General features: G+C 36.4%; 2 protein-coding genes across 2 annotated transcripts; one reads left to right on the top strand and one right to left on the bottom strand.

Moving 5' to 3' along the window:
- Positions 1-1,343: 1,343 nt before the first annotated feature.
- On the bottom strand, positions 1,344-6,758 carry txndc15 (thioredoxin domain containing 15). Its single transcript, XM_054626264.1, has 6 exons — positions 6,578-6,758; positions 5,470-5,789; positions 4,692-4,838; positions 3,998-4,161; positions 2,738-2,868; positions 1,344-1,616 (listed from the first exon to the last, which is right to left on the bottom strand). Exons 1-6 carry the CDS (start codon positions 6,657-6,659, stop codon positions 1,420-1,422), a joined length of 1,041 nt encoding a protein of 346 aa, XP_054482239.1. The 5' UTR covers positions 6,660-6,758; the 3' UTR covers positions 1,344-1,419.
- A 1,869-nt stretch (positions 6,759-8,627) lies between these two features.
- On the top strand, positions 8,628-11,213 carry LOC129113413 (tripartite motif-containing protein 16-like). Its single transcript, XM_054625684.1, has one exon. The coding sequence runs from the start codon at positions 8,643-8,645 to the stop codon at positions 10,308-10,310; it is 1,668 nt and encodes a 555-aa protein (XP_054481659.1). The 5' UTR covers positions 8,628-8,642; the 3' UTR covers positions 10,311-11,213.
- The last annotated feature ends 1,099 nt before the right edge of the window (positions 11,214-12,312 follow it).

Below are 12,312 nucleotides of genomic sequence, written 5' to 3'. Positions count from 1 at the left end.
CACACCTTCTCATTCAATGTTTTTATTTTTACTTTATTTTTACTTTAATTATTTATTTATATATATTTATATATATATATATATATATATATATATATATATATATATATAGTACCAGTCAAAAGTTTAGACACACCTTCTCATTCAATGGTTTTTCTTTATTTTTACTTTAATTTTTATTTATTTTTATTTATATATATATATATATATATATATATATATATATATATATATATATATATATATATATATATATATAGTACCAGTCAAAAGTTTAGACACACCTTCTCATTCAATGGTTTTTCTTTATTTTTATTTTTTTCTACATTGTAGATTAATATTGAAGACATCCAAACTATGAAGGAACACATATGGAATTATGTGGTAAACAAACAAATGCTCAACAAACCAGAATATGTTTTATATTTTAGATTCTTCAAAGTAGTTGAATGAGAAGGTGTGTCCAAACGTTTGACTGGTACTGTATATATAATGTTTATAAGATTTATCTCAACATCTCCATACGAAATACTCAGGAATTATCATTTTTTTCTTCTATTTATTTTGTATATTCAGTACAGGTATTCAGCATGTGAGTATTAAAGACTTTACCATTCACAACATAGTGAGAACATTATATATCTGCAAAAGTTTAATAATGTTGTTTTAGGTCTTAAATTATCTCTTTTGCCTTGATCCAGAGACATTTCCAGTTATATTTAATATTTACTACAGTACCAGTCAAAAATTTGTACACACCTTCTCATTCAATGGTTTTTCTTTATTTTTATTTTTTTCTACATTGTAGATTAATATTGAAGACATCCAAACTATGAAGGAACACATATGGAATTATGTGGTAAACAAACAAATGCTCAACAAACCAGAATATGTTTTATAGTTTATATTCTTCAAAGTAGTCGAATGAGAAGGTGTGTCCAAACTTTTGACTGGTACTGTATATTCTTACCAAAAATAACCTTTAATTGTGTTTTTATCTAATTTGAAGGATCCTTTTTAAATCAGCTTAAAAAGGTTGATAAATTTTTTGTTGTTTTTGTATTATTTAATAACATTAGTGGAAAACACTCCACTGCAGCTTTTACTTTATGTGATCCTGACCTCTACCTTACTATAGTTAAGTTACAGCTTTTTGCACTTTGTCCTTAAAGGTTATGACTGAAAGAGAATATATAATAAAAACCAGTGAAGAGAACTACACACCGAAAGACAACAGTTACAAATCACTACATTCTTTAATAACGGCTCACATACATTTATTTCGTTCATCACACACTTGAAACACAAGCAAATTAGCAACTGTTAATTTAAAAAAAAAAAAAAAAAAAAAAAAAAAAAAATGAAATGCTTTATCAAATAATCTTTTACATCCAGTGACTTGCGGTCCGGCTGTGTTTTTCAGTCCTGATGCTCGTGCTCCTGTCCCGGTATGAGCCAGCGGATGCTGTCTGTCCGCAGGATGGCGTACGTGATGAAGCCTGTGATGAAGAGGATGGAGAAGACCAGCAGCCAATCGATGCTCTTCACCGGGACGCTGAGGAGGGGGCCGAGGCGGTCTGTGTCGGTCACGTTTTTGTCGGGGCCGACTTCAAAACCTGAAACAAATGAACACTTCAGGTGGAGTAGTACTTAAACATTATGACTTGTATACTTAAGCTCTGATACTTTAAAGACAGATCTATAGACTAATCCCTGAAGTTTACCTGTTTATATTTCTATAATTAATACTGTTTTAGGAATTATATACACAGTATTGTATATATTTTTGATGTGGTTTTGCACCTTTTTGTTATCTTTAGAGCTTTTTTTATATTTGCACTTTTAGGTTACAAAATTTAAATCAAATACACGTTAAATTGAATGGCATCTTATCCACAAGGAAAGTTCTGCTGCCTCTTCATTTATTCATCACCAGCTAAATGTTTAAAAATCATGGAGCGTGGTGTTTCCCAGCAACAGAAGCAAAGCCAGGGCACACAGGGATGTCTTAAACCCCAGTCACTGAAAAAAAATGTTTATCTTATTGTCAAATGAATAAATTATTAACAGGAAGTGACCAATCAAAACTAAATCTGCTGAGAGTCAGCACTCTATCCAGAGAATGATGAACTTGCAGATACCTCTGGGTTTGAAAAGTGTCTTTAACCTGCATTTTCTGTCTGATTGTATAGAAGTATATGAGAAAATGACTCTACTTCTCTCTTGATTTATTCCCTCAGTAAACATTGTAAACATGAGTTTATGGTCTCAATCTCTAGTTTCAAGTCTTCTTCAATACAGCATGATGTTCATTGAGTAAATTATGGTCCATTTAGAGTCAAATAGACCATAAAGCAGGGTATGCTTTAGGGCGGGGCTACACTGTGATTGACAGGTCGCTACCTCCACATGGTCAGGTCTGGGAGTTATCTGTGTTTTCGTCTTTCTTTCACAGTGTTTTCAGTTCATTAAAGTTTATTGTAACCTTTTCGGTCGTCTGAAAATGTCTTGTTCAGCGTTCAGTTGTACTTAGCGCAACCTTCTCTATCATTTCTGGTTACAAAAAGGCCTAGATGGGGACGGCCAAGATGCTGAACTCGAGTCCTCAAAACTAAAACCGCAGTCCACAAACTAATGAGTGACATCAAGGTGACTTTGTCCACTTCTCATACACAGTCTAGTCTATGCTGAAACATAAAAACAGCATTATTTCGGACTGTTTCTACTCAGTTTGTACCCGTCTGGTTGCCGATGAAGGAGGTGAGCGTCTCCAGCGTTCTGTCGGTGTGGTTGAAGCGAGCCATGGGTTTGGCCCCCTGGAACAGCAGGATGTTGGGCACGGCCACGGTCCCGAACCTCGTGGAGAGGCTGGTGGAAGATGGAGACGGACAAAATTCAGGAATGAAAAAAAAATAAGATTCCGTTTCAGATATTCACCCGAGTTGCTAATCTGGTCTAACATAGTCAATAATTGATATGAACAGAAACATGTTCTTAATGATTAATTGAAATGTTCAGATTGTTGAGAAACTTTGAAAAGAGCGTTGAGTGAACTTTATGGCGTTTTTTGAGGTTGTTGTCAGTGGTGATGAGGTTTTCATCTGCACTATATTCAAGGATGTTTTTAATGTATTTCACATACATTTACATACGCAAGGGGGCAGAATATTACAAACACTTTCTCAATATAACACAATCCAACACTGAACAAATACTATCATAGAATGGAACCAAAACATCCGACACGCTCCCACAAAAACTGTACATTTTAAGCTTTACAAAGTTTAGACTTTCCAGATATCTCAATCTGCAGTAAGCTTTGCGTTGTCACAGGCAAAGCACAAGTGTAAGCACAGTCTGAGTAAGTGGTGAAATAAACGAGGGGTCCCAAGATAAATCTGAGGGGCCATCAGATATTTAGAGGCATCAAGAAAATAATGTTACAGAAAAGAAAAATCTCTAAAATGTGGCTTTTTTGTGTGGGGTAAAACTGGATACTTCCACCTCCTTTGAAATAATTTCAAGAGGGAATAATTCGCTTTATGTTGAACTGCTCACAACCCAGAGCCTGTGATGAGGGGTCGCAGGTAGATATTGCTGTATTTTAGAGGGTCACATGCCAAAGAGGTTGTGAGTCATTGGTCTAAGGATACAGACACATAAAGTTGGTTTAAATGTGATTAATGAATTCCAAAAGGCACAAAGAAAACCCCCACTGTACAGTTTGTAATTGTGCTCACATGCACACACTTTCATGTATGCATCCTTTCAATTTCTCAACATTTGATAACATTTTTGACGGTATATCTAATTAGCTAGTTTACTAGTTGTTAATAAAACTGACAGTGATGTTTCTACCAGACACAGGCTGGTGATGACCGAAATAACAGACGAGAAAAAGATAATAAAAATCAGAAATCCCTAAATACCCCTTCAAAGTGGGCTTTCTCAGAGGGAGGGATGATACACATCAATACCAGAAGTCATGACCATTCACCTGCTGTGCTGCGAGGCATCCAGTGCGAGGAAGTGCATGCTGGGAAAGACTCGGGGCAGGGCGTTGAAGTGAGGTGCCAGGCTGGCTGAGAACTGGCACCAGGAGGTGAAGAACAGCACTACGGAGCACTCAGTGCCGTTAGCATTCAGGAAATCCATCAGGTCCTGAAGGAAAAGAGGAACAGAGACGCAGACTGAGGGATGGATTCTTGACTCTCAAATGGCATTTTATTTGAGGAATAACAAAAAAAAAACTGACTTTGTTTTATGGGAATTAACAAAATAGTCAGATCAGGTCTTTTGGAAAGTCTAGACTAAGAATGATGTTGCATTCATACAGTGGGTATGAAGAAAATATTGCAGAAAAGCTGTAATGAAACACAAACACAGAGAACATGCATCCCTTTTCTCTGTTGTTCATATTTATTTGCAAATTAGTCTGCAAACTCTGGTTTGTTAGCATTAATGTAGCGCTTGACAACTAGATACGAGTACCTCTGCTAAGGAAGTTGCTTCTCCCCGTTGAATAGTTTGTTTTGTCAAAAGCGTATATGCAGATCAAACACTTACTACTAGGTTTCCATTAAATTTGATGAACCCATACGCCTGGTAGGAAGTATGACTGTCCATTAATAGCTTGACATCTACAGTCATTGGTCTATTACAATAAAGCAAAATGAAATACATGTGAATACCTGTGACGCATTGAGGACCTGCACGGTGAAACTGTCAATTCCTGTGATGTTCCTCTTATCGCAGTTCACCTTGTACGTCTTGGCGGTCTCCGTGGCGTTCTGCTCCTCAGACTGCGGGACGTCGGCACGCACTATGTCGAGAGTGATCTGGGGGTAAACATCCGGTGAGAAGTCCACTTGTGCACTCATCACATGCTTCTATAAAATCAGGCAACTACTGACTTATTTCCATGATTGATTTATTTACAGATTATTTTAACTATTCATTGGTTATTTGTTTGGTTTATGTCAATAGCCAAGGTGACATCTTTAAATATAGCTATAAGTCGACACACCCAAATACACTCAATTTACTATAATATAAGAGAAAGGAAAGCAGCTAATCCTCACATTGGAGAAGCTATAACCAGAGAATGATTGGTGTTGAGGCTCCTAAAAAAACATTAATTATCAATCAATCATCGATACAGCAGAGCAGTTACTTTTTCTGTAGCTAAACTAATTTAATGACTAATTGTTTCAGCTCTAATCTAAACCCAGACAAAGCTTAAGGAAGTTGTTCTGCATGATTTTAGCTCATTATTTTATGTTTTTTTGGGTTGTTTTTTATGTTTTTTGGGGGGTGAGGGCAGGATCAACAGATTTAATTACATATAGGACGTCAACTAAATTAAAATATATATATAAAGAAGCATAAATGAAGAAGAAAAAATTGCAAGTACATGTAGAAAATAGTTCAACAACTCCCAGTCATGTTGTAGAGCTCGTAGTGAGTTACCTGCTGTGATGATTCGTCACTGTTGTCCTCCATTGACGCTCCTTCAGCTGCCACAGCAGGTGAATCACACTGGTCACTGTTCTCACCACAAGGAGGGGAGAAGCCCGTCTGGAAGTCTTTCACATTTTTGGGGAACAGGGACTCGATGTCAGACGGGTCGATGGGGGCTTCGGTTCCCATCACAGCATCTGCGATCTCAGCCGTCTTGAACTGCCTCTTAGGCAGCGAGTCCAGGTCTTCTACCTCCACAAACTTGGGGCTGTTCTCCATATCGGACACTGCGTCCTCTGACAGCATGAGCTCCAGGGACTCATCATTCTCTGGGGGAAAAAGAAAAGTGCAAAAATAGATCAAATTCAGTACAGAAGACATATCTCTCACAGCAACCATGATGATAGTTTATGACGACGCTGAAGATGTGCTTTTCTTTCTCCTTTGTTTGCCTGAACTGCAAGAGGTTTCCATGCCTCTAAATCACATTTCACATCTCTGATCTGCTCAGTGACAAATGGAAGAAATAAAAATTAAATAAAAATCAAATAAAGTGATATAAAAGGGCAATTCAGGCAAGTCAGAGGAGGTCAACCAGTCATATGAACATTGAGTGGCCAGTTAATAAGGTACACCTAGATAATCTAATAATAATAATAATAATGATAATAACTTAATAACGTTTACAAAGTGCTTCGACAGACAAGGCAGCAAAACAGTGCAATAGAATAAACATTAAGTTAGGATAAAACTAAACTAAGAAACAAAATGAAATAACAAGTGACAATCAAATAAACGAACAAAATAAATAAAATCAAGTGAAATAGGTAAACATAAAATAATAAACGAATATAACATAAAATACTAAAAACCAATTAAAAGACACAACATAAAAGCCAAATGTGTTTTAAGAAGAGATTTAAAGGAGATTACTGATGCAATCTTAATAAATAAATGAATCCTATCTTCATGGCAGTAATGGTGTTGTTTGAAAGAGGTGTTGTTAACATAAAGTTAAGTCATTCTTGTTATAAAAAGGCAATCAGCAACATAATAAGAAGTTAGCTCTTGGCTGTATTCTAGCACTGTTTAGCTCACACATGCTGTCACTTCTTACCTTGTGCATTCAAAACATCACAGTGAAACAACACAAATAACAAAACAAACAGGATGTGGAGTTTATTCAAAATCCACGTCATGTTTTATTTAATTATGTTTCAAATTTAGCTGGATGTAAAGAGAGAGATCTATCACGACATGCTGAGATGTGATGTTTTCGTCTGGTAGGAAAGAATGTTCCGAGCTGCGGCGGAAGACAATACATGTTGCACCACAGGTTTTACTTCCGGGTATTAAAACGACTTCCGGAGTGAATATTTGCAAAAACTGAATTGATGTTATGTCTTTGATTTAGGTTTAAATATATGAGCCTGTATGTTGCATTTTACTCATGAATATGATTAGAAACAAAATAAATAAATTGATTTTCTTGTATTTATACAGAAGCATTTAGAGGAGAAATCCAGATTAAACCAGTGAAATACAATATATATATCATATATATATATAATATAACTTTATTTACTGGCAGCCTAGAGTTATTAATATAATACAAATCAGTAGTTACAATATTGTATAGAAAAAGTTGGTGAAATTTTTTGGGGGAAACTTTTATCAATACTCAAAATCATGCAAATAAATAAATTGTTGACATTCCTGCATTTTATCAATAAACTTTGAAAAGACACAATGTGTTCTTGCTTTTACTGTCAGAGTAAAATGTAAATCTGTCGGTTTCCTACTTATTGAGAAGAGAAATCAAGTATTTTTTACTTTATTCACTGGCAAGGCCTAACAGACTGGCATGCAGGAAGAGTTATTAAAATAATACAAATCAGTAGTTACAATATTGTAAAGAAAAAGTTGTAAAGAAGACCTGGAAGTACGAGTGAAGTCAGGAGTCTTTACATGGAGGCAATTTATTTGGAAAACATTAATGAATAGTCAAAATCCTGCAAATAAATAAATTGTTGACATTCCTGCATTTTATCAATAAACTTGTTCTTTGAAAAGACACACTGTGTTCTTGCTTTTACTGTCAGAGTAAAAATGTAAATCCGTCGGTTTCCTACTTAATTGAGAAGAGAAATCCAGCATAACTTTTTTATTTTACTTTATTTACTGGCAAGGCCTAACAGACTGGCATGCAGGTAGAGTTATTGAACTAATACAAATCAGTAGTTACAATATTGTAAAGAAAAAGTTGTAAAGAAGACCTGGAAGTACGTTACCTCATGTGATTAATTGATAGTTAATCAAATAATTAAATAATACGGACAGCATAATGTCAAACGAACGATTTTGATTTTCAGGCAGTTATGGTACTGATATGATTTCTGTGTGTTGAATGCCTGGTCACAAGCTTTATTCAAAGAGCATTTTTCTCTCTGCTAAACAGCCTTGTCCTGCATTAGAAAAGTACACAGTTAAAACTACCTGAGAGCTAATACAAATGGCCAAGAGTCAGGTAGAAGAAAACACAGAGCCAATTAAGTATGTATGATTGTTAAACCAAAAATAATAATTTCATTATACAAAGAATTGTAGTAAAAGTTCCCAGAAATTAAAGGAAAACCCATCTCTGATGCATTATTCACAGAAAATAATCATGAAATTCAACAAAATCGCTCTTTTTACGCAAACTTGTGTTTGCTATTTGAGTAAATGGTAGGCTAAAGTTAATAAAGTGCCTTGTTTTTAAAAAATATGTAGTTTTTCTAATACCATATCTCTATGGACTTAATTTGGATTATTCAATGTTTACTTATTAGTGCTCTACATACTCTACATAGTGTTAGTGGAAGTAGTAGCATTATAAGTCGCAGTATATTCTCTTTCGAACACTGTTTCACAGAGCATGTATTTAATTATTATTCTGTATCTGAAAGGCAGAATTTAACTAAGGGGTTAAAGAAAGTCTATTCAGCTCTGACACTTTTCTGTTCCTCCCCTTTCACAGATCTACCAGTTTAAGGATGGGTGTAAACACCATGTGATCAACTGTAAGAGCTGAAAAGCCCATACGCTGCAGATCAGAGGATAAACATTGAGGAAATGATCACAGCTTTTATCTGGAAACAGAGAACGAAACTTACTGACACTCGCTGTCGTCTACAGAAGAAATGGCACAGCAAGGGATTCAGCTGAATCGAGAAAAACTGAGCTGTTCAATCTGTCTGGATCTCCTGAAGGATCCGGTGACTATCCCCTGTGGGCACAGCTACTGCATGAGCTGTATTAAAGACTGTTGGGATGAGGAGAATCAGAAGAAGGAAACGCACAGCTGCCCTCAGTGCAGACAGAGCTTCAGACCTAGGCCTGTCCTGGTGAAAAATACCTTGTTAGCAGAGTTAGTGGAGGAACTGAAGGAAGTAGGACTCCAAGCTGCTTCATCTGATCCTTCCTATGCGGGACCTGGAGACGTGGCCTGTGATTTATGCTCTGGGATGAAGCTGAAAGCCTTCAAGTCCTGCCTGATGTGTATGGCCTCTTACTGTGAGCAACACCTCCAGCCTCACTACGATGCAGCTCCATTAAAGAAACACAAGCTGGTTGAAGCCACTTTAAAGCTCCAGGAGAACATCTGCTCTCGCCACGACGAGGTGATGAAGATTTTCTGCCGCACTGATCAGCAGTGCATCTGCTATCTGTGCTCCATGGATGACCATAAAGGTCACGACACAGTCTCCGCTGCCGCAGAGAGGGCTGAGAGGCAGACGGAGCTCGGGGCGAGTCGGCAAAAGATCCAACAGAGAGTCCAGGACACCGAGACAAATGTCAAAGTGCTTCAACAGAGGGTGGGGGCTATCAATCTTACGGCTGATGAAGCTGTGAGGGACAGTGAGAAGATGTTCACAGAGTTGAGGCGTCTTATTGATAAAAGAAGCTCTGAAGTGAAGCAGCAGATCAGATCCCAGCAGAAAACTCAAGTGAAGCAAGCTGAAGAGTTTGTGGAAAAGCTGCAGCAGGAGATCACTGAGCTGCGGAGGAAAGACGCTGAGATGGAGCTGCTCTCAAGCACAGAGGATCACCTCCATTTCCTGACCAGCTACCCCTCGCTGTCCTGTCTGAGCGAGTCTACAGACTTACCCAGCATTGATACCCATCCTCTTCACTCATTTAAGCATGTGGCAGCCGCTGTGTCGGAGGCCAGAGATAAACTGCAGGCTGTTCTGAGTGAGGAATCCAGAAAAATCTCTCTGGCAGTGACTGAAGTCGATGTTTTACTGCCTCAAGCAGAGCCCAAAACCAGAGATGAATTCATGAAATATTCTTGTCAACTCACACTGGATCCAAATACGGCATATAAACGTTTGTCATTGAGTGACGGGAACAGAAAAGCAACATTAATGGCAGTAGAACAGTTATATTCAGACCACCCAGACAGATTTAGTGAATGGCGGCAGGTCCTGAGTAGAGAGGGTCTGACTGGACGCTGTTACTGGGAGGTGAAGTGGAGCGAGAGTGTTTTAATAGCAGTTGCATACAAAGATATTAGCAGAACAGGGACCATAGATGAATGTGTGTTTGGATTAAATAACAAATCTTGGTTATTGGAATGTTTCAGTGGTGGTTATAAATTCAGACATAACAATACTTATACCTCCGTCTCGGGCCCTCAGTCCTCCACAATAGGAGTTTATCTGGATCACAGTGCAGGTACTCTGTCTTACTACAACGTTTCTAAAACCATGACTCTCCTCCACAGAGTCCAGACCACGTTCACTCAGCCTCTCTATCCTGGATTATGGATTGTAAATAATACTGGAGACAATGCTGAGTTGTGTTAGCTCAAGCAGACAGGAGTTCAGAGAACGATTCATCTCTAATCAGTAAATGTAGAGGTGTGTCTGCACTGCTACAATCAAACATAGTCGGTGGGACTGTGGTGATTTTTTTTTTCTAGGATTTATATTGTTTTGTTTGCGTCATAGCATTTATTGAAAATGTGTAAATGTCTTTTTTTTTGCTTTGTAGCAATTTAACTATCTTGCTTTGTGAAATTTGATTTCTAGGGTTTATGTAGTTTTGTTTGTGTCAGAGCAATTCAATGAACATGTGAAAAAATAGTTTTTTAGCTGCTTCATAGGAATTTAACTTTCTTGCTTTTATGATATATTCACTAAACATTTTTTATTATATACTGAGCATGTTAAATATTCCATATGCAAAACATCTGCTGTTTTTTTTATTGTCACTCTTTAAATTTAATTCATTTTACATATTAATGGGATGAATTATGTATGAAAAAGAATATTAGAATAAAATAATAATGTGTGTATAGATGTATTTACGCAGATTGTTTTCAGCATCTGTCAAATGTATCTAATAAAAAACATAAAACAGTTATTTTTAGTTGTACCGTATCTTCATGAGCATAAGTTGTGTAATTTAGTGTTTACTTTTTAGTACATACTGCTGTCTGTCTGCTGCCACTGTACTGATATTGTAAAATCAAAATTCTTTTTTTAAATCGTTGAAATGTATGCAAAAAAGTACATCAGTACAATTGATATAATCTTACATGTAACCCTTTGAAAAGTATTTTGGTAATCTTTCATAGAGTGAAGTTAAGTGTCTTTACATGGTGACAATTTCTTTGGAAACATTAATGACTATTCAAAATCCTGCAAATAAATAAATTGTTGACATGCCAAAATGTTATCAATAAATTGTTATTCTTTAAAAAGACACACTGTGTTCTTCCTTTTACTGTCAGAGTAAAATGTAAATCTGTCGGTTTCCTACTTAATTGAGAAGAGAAATCCAGTATAACTTTTTTTTTTACTTTATTTACTGGCAAGGCCTAACAGACTGGCATGCAGGTAGAGTTATTAAAACAATACAAATCAGTAGTTACAATATTGTATCGAAAAAGTTGTAAAGAAGACATGGAAGTACGTTACCTCATGTGATTAATTGATAATTAATCAAATAATTAAATAATACAGACAGCATAATGTCAAACGAACGATTTTGATTTTCAGGCAGATATGGTACTGATATGATTTATGTGTGTTGAATGCCTGGTCACAAGCTTTATTCAAAGAGCATTTTTCTCTCTGCTAAACAGCCTTGTCCTGCATTAGAAAGGAACACAGTTAAAACAACCAGAGAGCTAATACAAATGGCCAAGAGTCAGGTAGAAGAAAACACAGAGCCAATTAAGTATGTATGATTGTTAAACAAAAAATAATAAGTTCAATATACAAAGAACTGTATTGAAAGTTCCCAGAAATAACAGGAAAACCCATCTCTGATGCATTATTTACAGAAAATAATCATCAAATTCAACAAAATCGCTCTTTTTACGCAAACTTGTGTTTGCTATTTGAGTAAATGGTAGGCTAAAGTTAATAAAGTGCCTTGTTTTTAAAAAATATGTAGTTTTTCTAATACCATATCTCTATGGACTTAATTTGGATTATTCAATGTTTACTTATTAGTGCTCTACATACTCTACATAGTGTTAGTGGAAGTAGTAGCATTATAAGTTGTAGTATATTCCATTTGGAACACTGTTTCCCAGAGCATGTATCTAATTATTATTCTGTATTTATCTGAACGGCAGAATGTAACTGAGGGTTAAAGAAACACGCAACTCTCAAACCATTCCTCTTCCTGGAATGAAGCACAACTTAACCCCACACCGACTGTATTTACTGGTTATAGCGGAGGTTCCTCCTGCTCAAAGTCTATTCAGCTCTGACACTTTTCTGTCCCTCCCCTTTCACAGATCTACCAGTTTAAGGATGGGTGTAAACACCATGTGATCAACTGTAAGAGCTGGAA

This window comes from Anoplopoma fimbria, chromosome 24 (genome assembly GCF_027596085.1).
Source record: "Anoplopoma fimbria isolate UVic2021 breed Golden Eagle Sablefish chromosome 24, Afim_UVic_2022, whole genome shotgun sequence".
Classification (NCBI taxonomy): Eukaryota; Metazoa; Chordata; class Actinopteri; order Perciformes; family Anoplopomatidae; genus Anoplopoma; species Anoplopoma fimbria.
Note: the sequence above shows the minus strand (reverse complement) of the source record. Positions and strands in the feature narration are given on the sequence as shown.

Bases quoted from the DNA above. Each gene is read 5' to 3' on its own strand.
- LOC129113413 (XM_054625684.1), top strand. From the start codon at position 8,643: ATGGCACAGCAAGGGATTCAGCTGAATCGAGAAAAACTGAGCTGTTCA.
- txndc15 (XM_054626264.1), bottom strand. From the start codon at position 6,659: ATGACGTGGATTTTGAATAAACTCCACATCCTGTTTGTTTTGTTATTT. The intron at 5,790-6,577 runs GTAAGAAGTGAC...TTTTTCCCCCAG, and splicing joins TGATGTTTTGAATGCACAAG to AGAATGATGAGTCCCTGGAG. The intron at 4,839-5,469 runs GTAACTCACTAC...GTTTACCCCCAG, and splicing joins GTGACGAATCATCACAGCAG to ATCACTCTCGACATAGTGCG.